The sequence below is a fragment of the Colias croceus genome, chromosome 22 (genome assembly GCF_905220415.1).
Source record: "Colias croceus chromosome 22, ilColCroc2.1".
Taxonomy (NCBI): domain Eukaryota; kingdom Metazoa; phylum Arthropoda; class Insecta; order Lepidoptera; family Pieridae; genus Colias; species Colias croceus.
Genome location: NC_059558.1, coordinates 4,904,333 through 4,925,219, shown reverse-complemented (window position 1 = coordinate 4,925,219; position 20,887 = coordinate 4,904,333). Strand labels below are relative to the sequence as shown.

Genomic DNA, 20,887 nt, shown 5'->3' with positions numbered 1-20,887 from the left:
TTAATCTACGACCTTAACTATAGAGAGCTGGTGCGAGAATGACGAGTTCACTTGTGAATTGCTTATATACCCGAGATATCCTCCTGCCTGGTGGTCCGGTGGTGGTCCGATACCGTATAACCATTAAATGAATATCCCTTTGTTTTATCAATTACGTATTGTTCATGTTGATACGTTCCTTCTTGGATGTCCACGGTGTTATCATAATGAGTTCACTGGAATTCGCATAATGATCCTGTTTCTTAGGTATTTGCCTTGTTTTGTTATTTATTTTAAAATTAAGTGTGGCCTTTTGCTTTGCTTTACTGTCCCCCTCCAAATTCGAAGTACAGGTTTTTGAACGAAACCTGGATCTGAGAATTTTAACATAGATTAGGCACATTATTATCACAATAGTTATAAATGTTATCCAACTATATTGAATAATATCGTGAGTTTCAAAATTAAATGCGGGAATCCTCTTCAATTCGTTTAGCTTAGATGAAATCTTCTTTCTATCATACTTGCTAAGTTCTATTTCAGTTACAGTCTCCATTGGCTGTAAATCCACTTTACCAATAATTATTTTGTCCGTTGATTCCCTCGTGTGAAATAAAGTTTTTCCTGAAACATTCAACTCACAATTTTCTCCATATAATATATTAGTATGCTTTGTCCATAAAGTTTCTCTATGATTATTACACTTAATTCCAACTTCAGTTGTCTCATTAAAATACATATAAATTGCTTTTGGGGATATCTCAAAAATTTCTTCTTTAGGACACTTTATTGCTACCATTTGACATTTTTCGCTATTCATTGTATTTAGTATTTCAGATTCACAAGTATCTTTCGTCAAAATATTTCCTTTACAAATTAATTCATTTATTTCAATACAATCTTCAGCTTCATACATTTCTTCTTCATTGTAAGCTAAAGTAACCGTTCGCATAATAGGATAGGAACAGGATAGGTTATGTTGGATAATAGGTACAATTTTTCTTGTCCTAAATACACTATTCTTAACTAATGGTATTTCTATTACAAAGTATACTATTCCATCAATAATTTGACAATCTACAGTAATAAACTTTTCTAAATCATTTACATTTCTAGATATAACAATTTCACTTGGAATACTATTAATCGCGGAGCGTGGTGGATTATGGCCTGTACCCTCATAGGAGGCCCATGTCCCAGCAGTGGGAACGTATATGGGCTGATGATGATGATGATGATGATGACTATTAATCGTATCTTCTAACAATTGAGATTGCAATATACTATAATGATACATTTTGTGTTCAGCAAACGTAATAGCTGTTGTTAATCTTTCACTTACATCTTGCAAAGTTTGAGCTTGCAATAACAAAGATATAGCAACCTTTTGTTGCGCTTTACTAGTTAACATAGTTAACAATTGATTATTAATATCTTCCTGAATTAACGTAATATTTGCAATCTGCTTATTATATTCCTCTAAAGTTTCATCTGTTACCGATATTTGTTTATTATAAGCAATTCTTACAGTTTCTAAATCTCTTTGAATCATATCTAAATCATTTTGATCTAAATTACCAGTTATCGACTTAATTACACTTCCTAAACCATTAATTAATCCTCTTTTAATCCTATTCTTACTTTGAATATTTAAATGTTTACATATCTCTCTAACATGTTCTAATATAATATTAATTCTCTGATATATATGATTAACATCATCTATCTTAGAATTTTTATAAGCAAAGTTTACAGATTGTTGTATATTTTCTAAATTTAATACAATTGGTTTTATTTCTAACTTATGAATAATATACCACTTTCCTTCTAAAATTCGAGCAGGCTTCAATTCGACTATTATTACATTTTCTGACGGTTCTAACTGCTTGAACTTGTATCCGAAAGTGAAGTAGATTCTGAAACAATTAGTTCCTCTACATGATATATTTTACCATTACTTATTTTATATTTATTATGAGGTTCAACACTCAATATTTTATATGGACCTAAAAATCTTGATTTCGTTTTATGCCTGTCCGCCATAGAGTTTTTCAAATAAACTGTATCACCTACCTTAAATATTTTCGGGGGTTTAATTCTTTCATTCAATCTTTTATTCCTATCATGCTTTTGCTTCTTTAACAATTTATGAACATTTTGATTTAATTCTTTCGCAAAATCTCTATGCTGGGCAGTATATCTCTGTATAACTACTTTTAAATTATCAAAACTACGCAACTTAGGCTTTCTACCAAAATGCACTTCAAATGGCGTCATATTTATCGCACTATGCATTGTATTATTATAAGAATGTACAATAAAATTAATCTTTTGATTTTGGTCCAAATCTGATTCACGTTGTAAACGAAATAACTCTTGTAGTCTTGTATAGTACTATGTAAACGCTCAACATCCGAATTTGATTTATGATGTTGCGGTGACGTAGTATGATTAATAATATTATAAGTTTTAAAAAGTTCCGTGACAATCTCACTACAAAACGATTGTTCACCATCATGCACTATCTTATTAGGTGCCCCTATTAATGCAAATATTTCGTACAACACATCGTATACTCTACTTTTATCTACAGGTTTAATAATAGCATATTTCGAAAACTTATCAATAATCGTAAGATACCATTGTCTTTCTAAAGACATAAAATCTATATGCCATACTGACATCGGTTCATGTGGAGTTTCTGTCTCCGAATATAGTGTATTATTTGGATGTCTATTATATTTTTCCTTTCTACATAATTCACAATTTAATATATATTTCTTAATATTTTTCCTCATATTTTCCCAATAATATTTTTCACGCAATTGTTTATACACAATTTCTATACCTGCATGTCTATTATTTAATAAGTGACATTCTTTAATTAATTTTAACTGTTCCTCTTTATCATCTATTTCTATCAATGATTTAGTATATCTAGTTGGCTTAAACTTACTATGATCAAAATACTTCCTATAAACTTCAGAAATTTTATAATACAATTCGTCATTTGGTATTATAAAAGCATATTTTTCTTTACTCAAATATTCTAACATATATCTTTTAATAACATTTCTTCCTCATTATTAGGTGGAATATAAAAATACCACATACCTTTTTCAAATTTCGCGTTTTCGTATGGAGCACTTTCAAACACAACACGTCTGAGACGTTTAGGTGGGTAACTATCAATGATTGGAATACCTGTATCACTGTCTTGTTGACAAGAGTGTATTGTGTTGCTCAACGACCTATTGTCCGAGCAAGAATTCGATTCAGTGGTTATTGCTGTATCATTATTACGAGGTGTACTAGCTAATGATAATTCCTCGCCACAATGCGCTGCTACGGAATCTACACTTGTGTGGTTTATTTGTATTCTACTTAATGCGTCAGCTACGTAGTTTTCTTTACCCTTGACGTGCTCAATTTTATAATCATAGTCTTGTAGTTTAAGTTTCCATCTTGTTAGTCTTTGATTTGGTTCTTTTAATTTAGATAACCATATTAATGCTTTATGATCTGTTCTTAAGATAAATCTCCTACCGTAAATATAGGGTCTGAATTAAATTCTATGGCCCTTTCTTTTGAGAGGCCTTTTTGTAAAAATTTGCTTCCTCTATATTATTACTATGAAAGACTTCCTCTGCCACTAACCCTTTGCCTAAATTCGTTTGACCTGGGCGTAACTGAGGCGCTGTCCGCATGGACACGTCTTCCGTTTCATTTAAATTTCTATTAATCGGGCGATATTGATTACGCTTAAAATAACTATTCTGTGGCTTATTAAACACATTATTTGGATTTGGCTTCCATGGGTATTTTTGATGGAAATTATTATTATTACTTTGGTTATGATTATGATTATAATTGTTATTATTATAATTTATCCTCGGATTTTGTGGATAATTAGGATAACTATGCTTTTGGTTTGTAAAATTTGGTTTATGTTGCGAATAACCCTGCTGAACAATTCGCGGCGGCGGTAAAATACTCGAAAACTTTTGTTTAATATTGTCAAACCTACCCTCAGCTTCTAATTGTAGAATTCGGGCGGCCGTTTCCTCAAAACCACAGTTTGATACATAAATTTGATCATGATAAGGTAAACTGTTCCTTAACGCATTTTGCGCGGTATTAATATACGGTTCCATAACTTCGTCGACTAACGTTTTCTCGGTATATTTGTCTAACAACTTACTTCTAATAAAAAATAACTTTTGTTTTAATTCAAAAATTAAATCCTTATAACTACCTTTTCTCTTAACATTCGATAATTCAATTAATAATGTATTAAACTCCCTATTATCTCCACATTCTTTCTTTAAGGTTAATTCTATATTTTTCCATTTGAAATCATGGTCTACCATAGAAATAGTCATGGCGGCCTTAGATTCTAGCTTACTCAACAATAACATAACGTTTGGTGGTGTGTCCCCACCCGCGATTTGTAACCAATGTTTGGCACAGTTTATAAAATTGTACAAATTAAATGCGTCACCATCATATGTGGGAACGAACGATAACAAAGTTTTTGGATCCATATTGTCTATGACAGTTGGATTACTAGAGCAATTTGAATAACACAAATCACTAAGACTGCTCTCACTTTCAGAAGGAGAGTGATTCTCTCCCGTATCCCTATAGTTATATACAAAAGTCGGGGGTTTCAAGTGGAAAGGAATGGTGAAAGGATTATGCAACGGTACTTACAGCACAAATCCAACGATGACCTCTTTTCTCATATCTTCCCTCGAACTTGTATTTTCACTAATTTATTTTTGGGTTGCTTAACTTTCAACCTTGAAAGATTTCGTGAACTTTTTCGTAATAACGATGTTTTTACTTTAATTCACTCGTTAAGCCCCTAAGTTGGGCGCCAGTAAAAATAACTCGGTCGAGATTACTTTAAAAAAAAAATAATTTATTTAACAAATTACAATTTTTACTTAATCTACGACCTTAACTATAGAGAGCTGGTGCGAGAATGACGAGTTCACTTGTGAATTGCTTATATACCCGAGATATCCTCCTGCCTGGTGGTCCGGTGGTGGTCCGATACCGTATAACCATTAAATGAATATCCCTTTGTTTTATCAATTACGTATTGTTCATGTTGATACGTTCCTTCTTGGATGTCCACGGTGTTATCATAATGAGTTCACTGGAATTCGCATAATGATCCTGTTTCTTAGGTATTTGCCTTGTTTTGTTATTTATTTTATAATTAAGTGTGGCCTTTTGCTTTGCTTTACTCACGTATCGATTAAATTACAAAAAAAAAAATCATACGAATTTGAAAATTATCTGGCATTTAAAACTTCAGTCTACCCATTGTTGATCTTTTCAAGTTATCTATTCCTTCTGTATATTGTGTGTATATTAATTGTATATAATATGTTGTACCATAGAGTATTTTCCATTCTTTATTTCATTGACATAAAATCTTTCACAAACAACTACTTATGTATTAACTTTTTCTGTAGGTACTCGTAGCATTAGGCATCGAAGACCCTGGTGACATAGCTTTAGACTATCTAGGTGGGAACATATACTTCACAGACGTGGAAAGGGGTGTGATCTCTGTCTGCAAAACGGATGGGTCGGTGTGCAGTGTGTTACACGCTGATACTAGACGGCCTAGATATGTTACTGTGGATCCGAGGAATGGGTGGGTAGTTTGATAATAGTAATTTGGGATTAGAAGTAATGAAATGGTAGCTTAATTTATTTCTTTTAGTATTTTTTTTACTAGTTCTAATTCTATATTTTTGAACTTATCGAAAAATTGCAGTTACCATTTTGTTAGTAAAATGATAAGAAGCAATAAAATAGAGCCTTATTAAAAAATTCAAATTGTTACGTACGGTTGATCATATAAATCATGTGTAAAATTTCATACAAAATTCAAATTGCCCTTAAAAGAAGGCGATCGTCTACACTATAATACATCTTTACAGTAAAATGTTCTGGGCGGATTGGATGGACAGACCGCTTATAATGACATCAGTCATGGATGGTACTCATCCAGAGATTCTAGTGGATGTTCTGGGAGGGTATGCTACAGGCCTGGCTTTGGATGCCGCTAACGATAGACTGTATTTTGTGGACGGTACCATCCGAGTGGTGAAGTTGTTTGATAAGAATGTTTACGTGAGTATTAATTATGTAAATTCACACATCTTTAAAGTAATTTATCTCTATTCACAATTTTTATTTATTTATTATTTTTGTTTTTTTTTCTATCCTTGCCTTTTTTCTACCACCTACCATTGTAATTTAATAAGCTTGTTACCTTTTGCCCAGGTTGCCTGGAAGAGATCACTTCTAAGTGATAAGGCCGCCTAATAAACTATACTGTTTTTTTTTTTGTTCTGTATATTAGCAATAAGTTTTCTATGTATAGTTTTATTGAAGAGTAAATAAATAAATAAATAAAAACGATCAAATAGACCTGCATTTAACTATGAGATTATCTCTTCAGACTGCCTGTACCAAAAGCAGTTCCTAGATCAAAGAACTGACAAGAAACTGGTAATTATTTATTGAAATTTGTGTTAAATATTAATTACATATTATATAACTAGATTTTTGTATGTTTGTAATTTATAAAGCGGGCTAAAAAATACTCAAACAACTCCGACTTTCCATCTTCTTGAAAATAACTTTAACAAATTTCATAATTTTTTTTATTAATTTAGTCACTATTCGAAGAACCATACCACCATCCATACACGATTTCAATCTTCGAGAACACAGTGTACTGGAGCGAGTGGACGACGAAAACCATACAAACGTCAGACAAGATGCACAGTGACAAACGAGCTTTGCTTGTCAGCCGGGATGAACCGGTTTTTGGTGAGATTTTCGTTATTTGTTTGATTTTAATTGTGATTTTTTGTGTATAGTATAAAAATGAGGACATTGCTTAGTTTAGTCAAAACTAAAAAAAAATGCTTAGCTTTATTAGTGCAAATACATTAATTAATTTAAGTAGGTACTTAGTACTCTTCTCTATTGGACAAGTTTTTAGAACATCGTTTTCAAAACTCCCACAACAAGGCAAGGTTTTGTTTCGTGTTTAGTATTTGGCGCCCCGTGCGATTCAAAAGCCGGCCCTGGATTTTTGCGCCTTAAGGCTGGTTGCAGAGCTTGACCGACCGTCAGTGCGTACCGTCGGTCCTGACGATACGCATCAACAATTGTATGACTATGACACTAATGCGCATGACAATACGCGTGCGTATGGTCGGTCTAGCTATGAAAGGTTTTATGAATTTCCATACATATGACAAGCGCGACTGACGTACGCACTGACGGTCGGTCAAGCTCTGCAACCAGCCTAACGTATTTAAAATCGTTTTTAAATTTTTCGTTCAATACAAGCGTTTTTATTATGGTTTAAATATTATATTCGCAACCTTTTTACAACAGATATGCACATATACCATCCACTACTTACCCAGCACGAGCACAACCCGTGCGCGCACAATGGATGTTCGCACATCTGCATACCTACATCCACCAGCACGTATGCGTGTGTGTGCCCAGAGGGGATGGCGCTGGACGGCCGAGTGTGTGAAGGTAGGTTGGATGTGGGATGTTTTAGAAATTTAGTATTTTAGTGGGGTGTTTTAGACTGGTATTTTTGTATGGAGAAATATTATTGTAAAGATTTTTTAATTTCGTACGTAATTTTTAATGTCGAATAAAGCTGTCCATAACTTGTATATGAAAACTCAGAAAGAGAATATAATATTCGTATTCTAGCCTTAAATGAAATATGATGTACTTTCTGTACCCAAATATGTACCCTTATTTCTATTTTAAGTTACGGTTTGTACCCTAAAGTGTTTTTAATTCAATCATTTATTCATAATAAGTTACTTATATTGCTATTTTTTTGTATCTTCTAAATTGTTTCGTATTAAATGTTTTATCTTTCAATCGCTATAAAAGTGAAACGAACCTAAATTCTTGAATAAAGTCATTTGAATTTCTTTTATCTATAAAATTATAGATAACTAGCGGTCCGCCCCGGCTTCGCCCGTGGTACGTGTTTACGTTTTCTCTCCATAAGAACCATCCTCGTACTTCAAGGAATATAATAAAAAAGAATTATCGAAATCGGTTCAGCCGTTCTCGAGTTATGCGCTTACCAACACATTTTGCGATTCATTTTTATATTATAGATAATAATATTTTCAGCTATACCAGAATACCGTCCACAGTACCTTATAGTAGCTAGCGGGTCTCTATTCACTCGCATACAATACAACATGTTAGAAAACCCGGAGACACACACCACACATTTCGATATAGCGAGGGTACAGGCGATGGCGTATGATAATTTTAGAGGTTTGTGTATTTTTTGTACTAAAAAGGGCTTTTATTGACATGAATATGGTTATGTACGTTGTAGGAATGGATTTGTATAAAATTTTAGTATTATAATTAATAATTTGGTTATTGAAAATGTAGGGTACTTTTGGTAATTTGTGAATATAACTGCAAAGTATTCTAATTTCTCAGTCTTGTACATTTTACTAAGTATTACTTACTAATTGTATTACGATAAAAGTAGACTTTTTCTTATAACAGCATAAATATTTTTAATATTTAAGGTGCTAAGTGAAAGTATATTACTACAACTTATATAATTTCTATATCATTCTTACATATAATTAACCATTTAGCAATTTACGATTGTACTGATATTTATTTACACAATTTCTTTTAGATACTTTATTCTTATATGATGGCCAGAGGAAATCGATTAACTACATCAATATGAGCGACTTCACTTTGGGAGTGACGCGTCTTTTTGAATATAACGCGTTGGAGAATGTCATCGACATGGGCTATGGTAAAGTATACTACAAAAACCGTTTTTTGTGGATTTTACTTCATTTTTGTACCTATTTATTACTTGAGTATTATTATCAAAATATTTAATGAGTTGTCATTTATCTAACTAAAATATATTTATTTATTTTTTGTCTTTAATCTATCAATGAGAAACTGGTGTAAGTTATACCGCTTATAACTCAAAACGACTGAATAGATTGTAATTATTTTTGCTTTGTTAAATATTTCTTCGCTTCTATTAAGATAAAAACGGTAAAAAATACGAAAAAATCACAAAAAAAAAAAACTTTCAGATTACGTATCCGATGCGCTATACATCTTAGACGCGGGTCGTCGCATGATAGATGTTATATCTCTAAGGACGAAACAGAGAACATTGATACATCGTTTCAGTGGCCAAGAGATACCTGTCAGCTTCTGTATTGTACCGGAATATGGGTAATTTACTACTTTTTTATAACTTTTTTTACAAATTTTTCCATTACATAAAAAGTTTTATAATTTTGGTTATTCATTGCGATTTTATGATGTTCTTCTTAATCAGTCTGATTTTTTTTTGTAGAAATTAGAGAGCGACTTAGATTCCATGTTTCTATTTTTTTAATTATTCTGATACGTTAGTAAAGATTGTTTAATCATTCATAGCTCGGAAGATAAAATAAGTGAGAAAAGCAGAATTTCGCCAACAAATAATGTATTTATCTTTCAGGCGACTATTGGTGGCCTTAGTTGAAAGTGAATCTAACAACGAGATTTATATAGACAGCATGGGACTGGACGGACAGGATAAAATGCATATACTTACTAATAATATACTAGGTAATTATTAGTTGGTAAAATGTATTTTGTATAAATTTTTATAATCCTAATCTGTTTACCAGGAATAAAACCGTCAAAATAATTTTTAATTTAGGAGGGTAGTTCTCCATAACTTAAGTATTATCTTTTTTAGGTCCAAATATCCGTTTAAGGTATTCTCCTGAAATGGACATCGTATACATTGCTGATGAAGGTCATGGGATCATCGATTATTTCCACCCTGAAGGTAAGATATAATAAATAAATCATTATTTTTTATAAATCAAATTGAAAACAATAAAAAAGATTTTTTTTATATCTGAGCACCCTTCGAAAAAGCCGTGTATAAATAAAAAAAAAATCTATAAAATGGTTTTAACTATTTTAGGCACGGGTAAAACTCACTTCCGCGAAATAACTACAACAATCGCGAATTTAGCCGTTACGGACACACACGTGTTTTGGACGGACAGACATACACAACGGGTGTACTGGGCTGATGTACATAAACATGGACATGTTGTACGTAGAATGGAGTTGTGTGAGTAACTATTGCTTATATGGGTACTATTAGTAAAATTATTGAGCTTTGGCTTTTATAGTGCAAAAAAGGCATCTATTTACTTTAAAATGAAATTGTCTTATATGTAAATTAAATTCCATTCCTACTAATAGAATTATTTTTTGTCGGATATTACTTTGTCAGAAATAGTCTAGGAGTTAATTAAGTACCTATGTACTTATTCTTAATTCTTTGTTGTTATCATTAGAAATTATTGAACAATCAAAAGTCCTTTTTTATAGTGGGACAATCAAAAGTCCTGCTAAGTTTCAACATTATGACAAGAAAAAAAATCTTTCTATGAAATTGGAATTAAAAATCATAAATAAAATATTTTCAGCAATATTCCCGAACACGACATTCCTGCACTTACAAGTCACATCCCCACCGCCAGATATCAAGAACCCGCTAACTAAACACGCGTGTTTCCAAACCCCATCACCGTGCTCTCACATTTGTGTGCAAATCCCACATCCCATACCACAAGACCTCGATATGGGATATAAGTGTATGTGTCCCATCGGTTTGGTATGGGATGGGGAAGGGTGTGTGGGATTGGTAGAATGTAAGCTACATGAAAGTTATTGTTATAAAAGCAATGAGTGCTACTTGATGGGAAAGAAGTGTGATGGGATTAGGGATTGTAGGTACGGGGAGGATGAGGAGAGTTGTCCACGTGAGTTAATTTTATTTTATTTATTTTTTGAAGTGAAACTTCTTCAGGCGCGTTGAGAGTAAAATTTCAAGGTCGCGTAATGGCAATAACATCACGTCATGGAGTAAGGCTACGATTTCTGATGACACTCGGCACACATGCTCTTTTTTATTTTACAATTTATTCTTTGTTGAAGTTATTGAGGGGTGGAATGTTTGTGTGAAATAAAAATGCGTAATGGTTTTCTATGTTCCGAGTTAAGAATTAATATTTAATTTTTAATTTCTAGCCCACATCACTCAAAGTTCCCAGTGTGGTTACGGACAGAAGATGTGTAACAATATTTGTATTGGAAAAAATGATATTTGCAAAGATAATGTAGCTACAGGTAATGTTGTTTAAATTATTTTTGACTAAATAAGAGATTAATAATGTGTTTTGAAAGAAAAAAAAAAACTACCTAATTAATGCCTGTCATGCCTATTACATGTAAGAAAAAAATGTATGTGGTCTCTTTCCAAAAAATCACTCATATATATGATTTTTTGGAGTTTTAACCGTGTTGATGATTTATTTAATTTATTATATTAAACAAATTTCAGTAACATGCAGTCCAATGAAAGTGCAATGTGTGAACACGTCTATATGTATAGCTAAATCATCTGTATGTAACGGTCTGTCTGATTGTCCCGAAGGCACCGACGAAACGCCCGCCGCTTGTAGCACTATACAGTGTTTGGATACTGAGTTTACGTGAGTTATTCAGTATTTATACTATTTTCTTATTTGTTTCTTATTTCTTGGTTCGTTTGATGATTCTTGTTGTATTTGACATATTTCTTGTTGTATTGCTTATTGGTACTTGTCAATTCTTAATTGTTAATTGTTATTTGTTACTTAATATGTACTTGTAACTTGTTACCTACATGTTACTTGTTACCAATGCTTGTTACATGTGACTTGTTACTTGTTACATGCCACTTGTCATATGTCACTTGTTACTTGTCACTTGCTACTTGCTACTTGCTACTGGTTACTTGTCTGTCTTGTTGACAGTTTACTACTTATTTATAATTTTAATATATCCGCTACCTGCAATCAACAATACCAGTCCCTATTCTTTTTATTACTTGTTTACTAATCTGGGCTTATATATTTTTTCATAACAATAAATAACAAATATGATTTTATACAGTTGTACATCGAGCCCTTGTATTCCGATCTCTTGGAAATGCGACGGATTTGATGACTGTGCTGATGGGTCTGATGAAATTAATTGCAGTAAGTTATTAATACTCATATATTACAAAATATCAGAAAGTTGACCAAGGCATTTTTGGAGAAAATATAAAGAAAATCAGTTTTTTTTTTAATTCGAAATAGTCTGAACATGTTGTTAAGATATTCCGCAATTCCATGTATAAATAATTCAAGTACAATAGGTACTTAGTGGATTTAAAGTGAAAATGAGTTTTCTTGTATTTGTATCCGTTTCTGTTTTTCTGTTACACTACTGCTTACGGCTTAACCAATATCGATGAAATACGAAATACCATTGAAAATAAGGCAATTTTATCCTAATATTTTTTTTGAACTTTTATCTGCTCCTCTCCTAGTCAACGACTGATTCCAAATCCAGATTACATTTATTGAAAAAAAAATGTTGTGTGGTTTTATGAAACCACGGTAAAAGTGAAACTTTTTTTCACACTATAGACATTTAACTAAAAATTTTTCGAATAATATTCCATTAAGGGTATAAAAATCGCTTTATCAATCTTAATTTTATACTTGGAAAATTGGAATGATAATGGGAAATAATAAAATTAGACGTGCTCTAACTAATATTTTTATTCAACTCTGTATCTTATAGAGTACGACTTAGGTACATAATACTTAACAATTAGGTATTTAGATAATATAGGTACACATATCAAAAAACTGAAAACAATATTTTATTATCTTTGAGTCATTTTGATCCGTTTTTCAATTATTTTTAACCGACTTCAAAAAAGGAGGAGGTTTATCAATTCGGCCGGTATGTTTTTTTTTTTTATGTATGTAAGTACACCGATTACTCCGAGGTTTCTGAACCGATTTACGTGATTCTTTTTTTGTTCGATGCGGGATGGTGTCGAATTTGTCCCATAAAAATTTTATTCGGATAGACCCAGTAGTTTTTATTTTATGGGCATTTTTGCAAGTGCAAGTTTGAAGTCGGTTGTTTTTAACGCAGTTATCACTTGTCAATCATTCTATTATCATTCCATCTTCATTATGAGTTTCACAGTTTATAAATGTAACCAATATTTTATGGTAACTAAAATACGTGAACAGTGATTTACATTCGATTTTTTCAATGTATCTAGTAAAAACCGCATCGATCGTTGAACCATATCTCGTGGTGGGTACATTTTTATCATTTATCATTTCTTCTCTCAAGTATTCAATGAGTGGAGCAGATTCTTCTTTCTTGAAATCTGTATTACAATCACCAGACAAAATAACAGGCATTCGTGAATATATTTCTCGAGAACGGAAGATTTGAGCTGATGACGTAGCAAATGGAGCTAGATGAAAACCTAGAAAATCCATTACATCATCTATTTTTTTATTTACTTTAATATAATATATTGACGCAATCACGAGTTTTCTGTTTTCATCGAGTTGACAAATAGCTGCACAAAAATCTCCCACAGCAGATTCGGAAGCAGTTGCTTGACTTACACTCATGTTATTGATGTATGCTTGCATTACTGAAGGAACCCTCAATGAATTATCATTGTTTTTAGTATAGCTACTCCACCATATCGAGAAGTACTATGTTTCTGCCTACTCACACAATGAAAATTGGGTGAAAATTTGCTCATTATTTTTCAAATTAGTTTCACATAAAACAAGAGTATTGATTGATTTTGTCAGACTTGCAGAAATATCTTTCGAATGAGCTCGTAAGCTTTGGACATTGAATGATATCATCGACAAACCCCGTCGACTCATAATGAAATTCGAGATTTCATCGGTGATAGTAATCAGTGGATTCAACGAAAGTCGCTCTAATTCTATTCTCAAGTCTTGTGTTTGTTTAGTAACTCGACAACCAGTGTGATAAAAAATTTTGTTGCTATCTTCTGACACGATGTAAAGACCGTTTAAACCAGTCACGCGGCTAAGAGCTACGTAAACTAAATCTTGAGCATGATTTTTTTCGTAATGATAAACAACTTCACTGTACGTTCCTCCTTGTGCTTTATGAATCGTTGATGCATTGAAAGCTGATAATGGAAAATGTTTTCGTTTTATTACAGTATTACGTTGACGACCGTTGATTGGTGATGAAGTTGATAATGACTTGATTGGCACGGAGTATCTATTAATATTTAATTCCTCGATGCGATGAGCAAATTTTTGTCGGATTTTTTTCCCCACATTCTTGTCCGGAGACAGTAACCATACTCTAATTAATTTAGTATCGTCAAATTCAAGATGTATCAATTTCCCTACATTACCGTTAGCGATTCCGTCTGAAACGTCAACATTTTTTGTTATGACGTACGGTAAATCATTAACAAAAATTATTTTATGTGGCAGCCCACCGGTATCAACGGGTGCTTTTTTTGCAAATGCATCTAAATATTTTTGAGCAAGTACTTACCGGGTCATCACAATTCATGATTATGTCCTCAGAAATTGACTCGTATTTTGTATCATACGTCGATAGGATCGAATTGTTGTAATTTTAAACTTTCTTAACTTGAAAAAATAATCGAATTCCTGATGGACACATTTGTTTAGCTTCGTCTTCAGTGAACATTCTTGATTCGATAATATTTGTTTCCTCTAAACTTAACTGTGATCCACTACCAATTTTTGTTAAAATAGACGAAAACTCTCGATCTTCTTGACGCATTACTTCATGTAAAATGTACTTCAATGGGTCCAAGTAAATGCATGCTCGCCACAAAAAGATCTTCATTGAATCCTGAAACAAAAATCATTATTTTAGTATTTTACATATTAATGCTATACTCTAAAGTCTAAATCAAAACAGTACCTGAGTCTGGATTGTTCTAAAATTCAATAAATGGATTTGCATCATGTTGTATAAGCGGCAAAATTTCAAGGTCTTCCTCATTTTCATCAGGGTGACATAATTTTCTGTATGCTTCAATAATTTTGTCAATATCTAAATTTGCTTCGAACTCTTCACGACGAGCTAAAATCAGTTGTTCGTTTTCTTCATAAATTTGATTGAATCGCATTTCAGCTAAAATGTCCCTTTCTTCATTACGAAATGGAATGTATAAAGTAAGCATTTCACGTTTGTAGTCTAACATTTGATTTGCCATATCGTAATGTCGATAGCGTACGATCCTTGGAGTTTTCCGTCGGTAATATACTTTATTACTTTGTTGATTAATGTTTTCTTCTGGTGCTAACTCTTCTTCAATGTCTACTTCATCTTCTGAATTCGAATTTTCGTCTGTAAGTGCAGGTTCCGACGGGATTTGTCCAGATTTGACTGGATACCAAGCAACAAACTCAGCAAACAGGTCGATTTTCGTATTTTTCGAAACAATTTTCTTTCCAAATATTGGTATCGTTATCAGAAAGTCTTTCTAATTCTTTCTGTTTTTCGAATACGATGACGTTCCTGAGGCCACATCGTAGGTATGAATTCAACCTTAAGCGTTGATTTAGACATTGGTTCTCTAAGAAGAAACCATGCTGCTTCTTGGCTGGACATTTCTATTCCAAAAGATCCAGTAGTTCCTGCTGAAGATTACTAGTGCCTCGATTCGATTTGTTTACATACTCCACAACGTATGCAGCACAGGAATACTCATCTGTAATGTATTGGATATCCATGTTCGACTGCAAATGGTGAAATATAAATGGATTAAAGAAGTTATGCCATTTTTCATTAGGATGCCGTTTAACGAAAACCATTGGTCTTGAAATTCCAGCAGATAGAATTTTATGATAGTCCTCATCTGATGAAATGTTATTTTTATTATAAAAATCATCAATATCATCGTAGTTATTGTTTTCGAGATTTTGGTGTATTGTTTTATATCTTTTCTTATACTCATCATAAACATATCTTTCATCATCAGTAGATTTAGCCAAAGGCTTGAGTAGTATCGTTGACCTACTAGGCATGAAAGGGGCGTTGAATCTGCATTTTCGTTGATTCTGATCATTTTTATAACATGTAAAAGTGTGATGGTGTGTGACTAGATTAATGTTTCCTGACGCTTCTGTGCTCGATACTGAAATTAAATCATCAATAAGCTGAATAGTAGAATTAATGTCTGCTCCAAACGAATCTTTAGGCGCCTCATTCAGCCAAAGTAAAATATGAGCATGAGGACTTCCTCTGTGTTGAAATTCAATCCTCTTGAAATAATGTTGAACATAATGCTTACCGAATGGGCTAATGGTTTTATGTTGGAGAATTTTCATCATGACATTGACGAGTTTATTGAAATAAATAGCGCATGTTACAGCATCTTCATTTATTAATTCTGCCTTGACTTTATAATGCAGCTGATCAATTTCTAAATCAGTTATCTCCGTGCCATATTTCAATTTATGCAATGTTTTCAAAAGCCATTTCCATGATATTTCATTGGCACTCATCGTCAAAAATACTGTTGGCTTACCAAGTTGCCGGATCATTGCAAAGAGGTCTTTCTTTCGACTTTGCCAATATTCTACTGAATTCGGGAGATTAGGCTTAGGTGGATACTTAAATCCATTGTACACAGCCAAATTCGGTATTTTTCCAGCAGTTAACGAAGTTTTACAGGTCGCACACACAAGAATGTCTTGCAACGAGACAGTTGGGCATATTTGTTCTAAGATTGCACTGCACGATAAACGAAATGATTTCAAATCATTTTTGAACCATAATCTATCACAAACAGTGCACGCAAAACCAAATGGATTATCCTCAAATAAGGTTTTAAAAAGATTATGAGCTCCGTTATGTCTCATATAAAATGTATAGATCGATGAAGGATTTTCTTCTGCGTGAGTTCTTCGTGCGTTCAATCTTCGTCGGTACCGACGAAAGCGTGCGCCCGCAGGAGTAGAAGTGTTTGCATTGCCAGTTGTATCTTCAGGAGCCTGCGGTGAAGATTCATGGTTAAAAAATTTTTGAGGTTGATCGGACGAGTTTTGAAATTCCTCTGGATTAACAATTAATTCTCGACTTGTACTTGTATCTCGACTTGTACTTGTATCTCGACTTGTAATTGTATTGCTGTCACTAGTGCCTCGGTTAAAATTGGCACCCGATTTTAGCCGCTTGCATTTTTGACGATACCTGCGGCATCGTTCCGCATTTAGTTGCTTTTGATGTAAAAGTTTTGCTGTAACAATATTTTCAGATGCAGGCTCACCACTTTGAACGGTATCAGTACTGGGCATGGCATCTGTTAAATAAAATTTAATATTATATTGAATGGATCGAACATAAATAAAATAAAATGTATGCGTGTACTAGAGTACACACGTAAGAAGTGAAACTTCTTTATGACCTTAAAAATGTCACGAGTACGGCGTAACGCAAAAATGTCACGCGTACGGCGTAACGCAAAAATGTTACACTAAATTTTTGTCCAACCCCGATAAAGAAGTTTCACTTCAAAAATAATTAATTTAATATTCATAAAAAATAACTCAAAATAAGTTTAATAAAAAAGTTGTGTGGTTTTATGAAACCACGGTAAAAGTGAAACTTTTTTTCACACTAGACATTTAACAAAAAATTTGTACGATAATTATTAGCGTACCTACGTATCGTGCGTCACGCGACATGCGCTACACAGACCAAAAAGTTTGAGACGATGTACCTAATAAAAGTTTCACTTTAATAAATTCAAGTACTCAAAATTGAAATAAATCCATAAACAACAAAACATGCACAGCAAAAAGTTCTAACAATTTTAATAAATTCAATATAAAAACTTCGTTAACTCACCAAGATCTTTTTTCCTTTTTCTATAAGCACGTGCTCTGTCAGCGTTCTGTTTTTTACGGCGTAAATTTAATTCATCGTCATTCATTTTTTTTTTGCACTATTCTTTGCTTTTTTCCACGTTGATCAGTTTTTTGGACTCACTAGCTGTGTCGTCATTTACCAAAAGCAAATAAAAGTTTCACTTTAATAAATAACAACATTTACATTAAACACTGACAAAAATTAAACACAAATAATATAGCGTGGAGCACTGGCACAAATGAGTAATAGTCAGATACACTACACGGTCAGCTGCTGCAAACTATAGGCGCCGCGGCCGCCACATTGACCTTAGCTGCACTGACAAGTGACAAGCGCCTTTCACCAAAGAATACATACTCAAAAGAGCTTTCACCACAGAACAGTATTACTGTTCTGTGGCTTTCACTTTATACCAGTGTTACCAACCTGAAGCGAACTGATTATCGTACCAGGGGCGTAAAATTATCGTACATTACGCGTATATGGATCGAAATTATCGTACTTTTTAGAATAAAGTCAATTATAAACAAATAAATCATATAAATTGTAATATTGATATGTATGCAAGTTCTCTATAGTTAATCTTTGTTTAACTACCGCTGTTAGGTGTATAATCTAAGACCGCTGTCAAATCAACGGGACACTGAAACCCAAACGTTTTACGTGCCCTACTATCATCGCCTACTATACATTAAACTCTTTGGTTTTACCATTGGGTTCTTGGGTTTTACGCGTGGTACAGACTACAGACCTGAACCGATTCCCTTTCCACTTTATGTTCAATAAACGCGCCAAGTTTAAAATTCAATCTGACAAAATTTCACTGTTCCCTGTGGTTCCCATGAAAGTTCGATATATGAAACACGTCAAAATTTCTTATTTGTATGACTAGATCTGTGTATGGGTGACATAATAATTAATATAAATTCACGAATTTTGCATGATAGAAATTATCATCGTATTTGTACGATAATAATTATCGTACGGTTCCGAACACTGCTTTATACCTACTCGGCAGCCGACCGTCACGCGTTTCACTTTAAAAAAAATATTTTTTGAACTTGATATTAATTAATTGTTTGTGTTTTATTATGTATTTACAGAGCCAAAAAAATGTGAAGAAGGATATTTCCAATGTGGTGACTTGTCGTGCATCCCGCTAAGCAAACGGTGCGATGGCCATTCTGATTGTTTCGATGAAATGGATGAAGACAACTGTCAATTACCGGAAATTATTGAAACGGTATTTAAAATTATTAAATTGTTTATGAGATTTAATAAATGTATGATTTGTAGACAACTCAGTAGTCAGTATAATCTTAATAATGAACTAAAATAATAAAATTCTTGTCATAGTAAAATTATTGTGAACGCAAAGAAGCGTCAGTAGGTATTTTTCCTTCTTTTTCTAGTAGACTAAGAATATTTTTTATTATTCTTTACTACAGCGACTATTATAATTTCAGAGAACGGTTATCTGTCATTTATGGGAGTTTAGATGTGAGCACAACTCCAGTATTTGTTTGCCGTTAACGGCTCGGTAAGAATTATTTTAAGAATTAATTTAACGATATATCATTTAATTTAGCTTCTTCTGCTTTTATATTTTTTCTTAGGGTTAGTTATTACAAAAAATACGATATTTTAGGTGTAACAAGAAGGTAGATTGCCCCGGGGGCACAGATGAAGCAGGTTGCGATTTTCATTGCGCCCCAAACGGCTTGTACCCTTGTGCCCAAGAACTGAAGTGTGTTACTAAAAACCAGCTATGTAACGGACGGAAAGACTGTACCGATGGCTCCGATGAAACTATCGAAGCTTGTATTAAAGGTAAGAATTATTAAGTTGCGATTTGTACCCTAAACGGTTTGTACCCTAGTGTACTCAAGTACTTAATTAATGTTGTTACGTTAATAATGTAGAAAGTACGATACAGTAATCATGTGAAGATCAACTAGCTAAGATACCTACATATTCTAATTTTATAATCATTCTTAGACCAATGATCCAGACCAAAGAAATCCCATTTTTTAAATATAATCTACTCTACTAAAGAAGAAAAAATAGTCAATATAAAAGAATGTGTTCAATTTTTTTTTTCAACACTTCTCCGTATTTTCTCCGTATATCAATAAAAATAATTAATTGCAGCAAACAAAACGCTAGTATACGACAAAATAGACGTCATCCCGCAAACATGTAACCACGGGTATACGTGTAATGACGGGACATGTGTTGAGTGGCGGCAGGTGTGCGACCACGTGACTAACTGCCGCGATGGGACTGATGAAAAGGGACTGTGTTGTAAGTTTTTAAGTATTTATCAGGTTTAACTTAAGTTTTTCACTATTATACGTTTGTAAGTTAATTTGTTAATTTCAGTATTTCGGTATTTTTTTAGACATACTAAAAATAACTTAGGGCACATATTGCCACACGTACCCAAAGTTTTCCATTGTACCCTACGTAAATCTTATCCCCATTTAGAGTCACATCGTTTACAATATCATTACTTATAGCCACACCCTGCAACACTTCATGTCCCAACTTCTGTCACCGCACCCCACGCGGGCCACAATGCGTGTGCCCGCTCGGGTACAAGCCACGTGGTGACACGTGTGATGACGTGGACGAGTGTGTGAATGACGTGTGTTCACATGTGTGTCACAATATACCTGGGTCGTTTGTGTGCTCGTGCTACGGAGGTTATGCTTTGGGGTGAGTTTATTTTTAAGCAGACACGTATATGTTTCGCATTCTGATAATATAGAAACATTTTTATATAGCACAATCTGACGGTGAATTAGTTATTGTGGAAAGTAGAGAACTGAATAATTTTCTTTTTTTATTATACCATCAAACTTATTAATAAATGAGTACCGCAGATATTAAAACCAACATATAGGTCACGAAATGTTCAATATTTATTGACTGAAGCTTATATTTTCTTTATTGAGCTCAAATTGAGCTTTATTATTTCTTATCGATACATCAACGTCATTTTATTATTTTCTTT

At 33.1% G+C, this 20,887-nt stretch overlaps 2 protein-coding genes across 3 annotated transcripts in view; one reads left to right on the top strand and one right to left on the bottom strand.

The window, feature by feature from the left end:
- The window catches only part of LOC123701983 (prolow-density lipoprotein receptor-related protein 1), a 35,216-nt gene that overhangs the window by 9,533 nt on the left and 4,796 nt on the right, over positions 1–20,887 (top strand). The window contains exons 8-26 of the mRNA XM_045649615.1: positions 5,466–5,650; positions 5,940–6,132; positions 6,681–6,837; positions 7,414–7,563; positions 8,188–8,337; positions 8,720–8,845; positions 9,141–9,285; positions 9,557–9,666; positions 9,800–9,892; positions 10,034–10,186; positions 10,548–10,883; positions 11,152–11,250; positions 11,465–11,615; positions 12,058–12,143; positions 18,975–19,114; positions 19,338–19,411; positions 19,520–19,701; positions 20,023–20,175; positions 20,391–20,589. Coding sequence (XP_045505571.1) covers positions 5,466–5,650; positions 5,940–6,132; positions 6,681–6,837; positions 7,414–7,563; positions 8,188–8,337; positions 8,720–8,845; positions 9,141–9,285; positions 9,557–9,666; positions 9,800–9,892; positions 10,034–10,186; positions 10,548–10,883; positions 11,152–11,250; positions 11,465–11,615; positions 12,058–12,143; positions 18,975–19,114; positions 19,338–19,411; positions 19,520–19,701; positions 20,023–20,175; positions 20,391–20,589 — 2,882 coding nt within the window. The remainder of the gene's footprint in view (positions 1–5,465; positions 5,651–5,939; positions 6,133–6,680; positions 6,838–7,413; positions 7,564–8,187; positions 8,338–8,719; positions 8,846–9,140; positions 9,286–9,556; positions 9,667–9,799; positions 9,893–10,033; positions 10,187–10,547; positions 10,884–11,151; positions 11,251–11,464; positions 11,616–12,057; positions 12,144–18,974; positions 19,115–19,337; positions 19,412–19,519; positions 19,702–20,022; positions 20,176–20,390; positions 20,590–20,887) is intronic.
- LOC123701870 lies at positions 13,013–18,288 on the bottom strand. 2 transcript variants are annotated; one of them, XM_045649453.1, is made up of 4 exons: positions 17,851–18,288; positions 14,917–17,302; positions 14,518–14,844; positions 13,013–14,386 (listed from the first exon to the last, which is right to left on the bottom strand). In XM_045649453.1, exons 1-2 carry the CDS (start codon positions 17,933–17,935, stop codon positions 15,612–15,614), a joined length of 1,776 nt encoding a protein of 591 aa, XP_045505409.1. In that variant the 5' UTR covers positions 17,936–18,288; the 3' UTR covers positions 13,013–14,386; positions 14,518–14,844; positions 14,917–15,611. The 2 variants fall into 2 exon arrangements, with proteins under 2 accessions (XP_045505409.1, XP_045505408.1); XM_045649452.1 differs by having other exon boundaries at positions 13,013–14,844.

What these genes read in the sequence shown, in the direction of transcription:
- LOC123701870 (XM_045649452.1), bottom strand. Translation starts at nt 17,935, where the DNA reads ATGAATGACGATGAATTAAATTTACGCCGTAAAAAACAGAACGCTGAC. An exon ending in AAAAAGGAAAAAAGATCTTG is followed by an intron (nt 17,303 to 17,850) that starts GTGAGTTAACGA and finishes TTTATTTAACAG; the next exon opens with ATGCCATGCCCAGTACTGAT.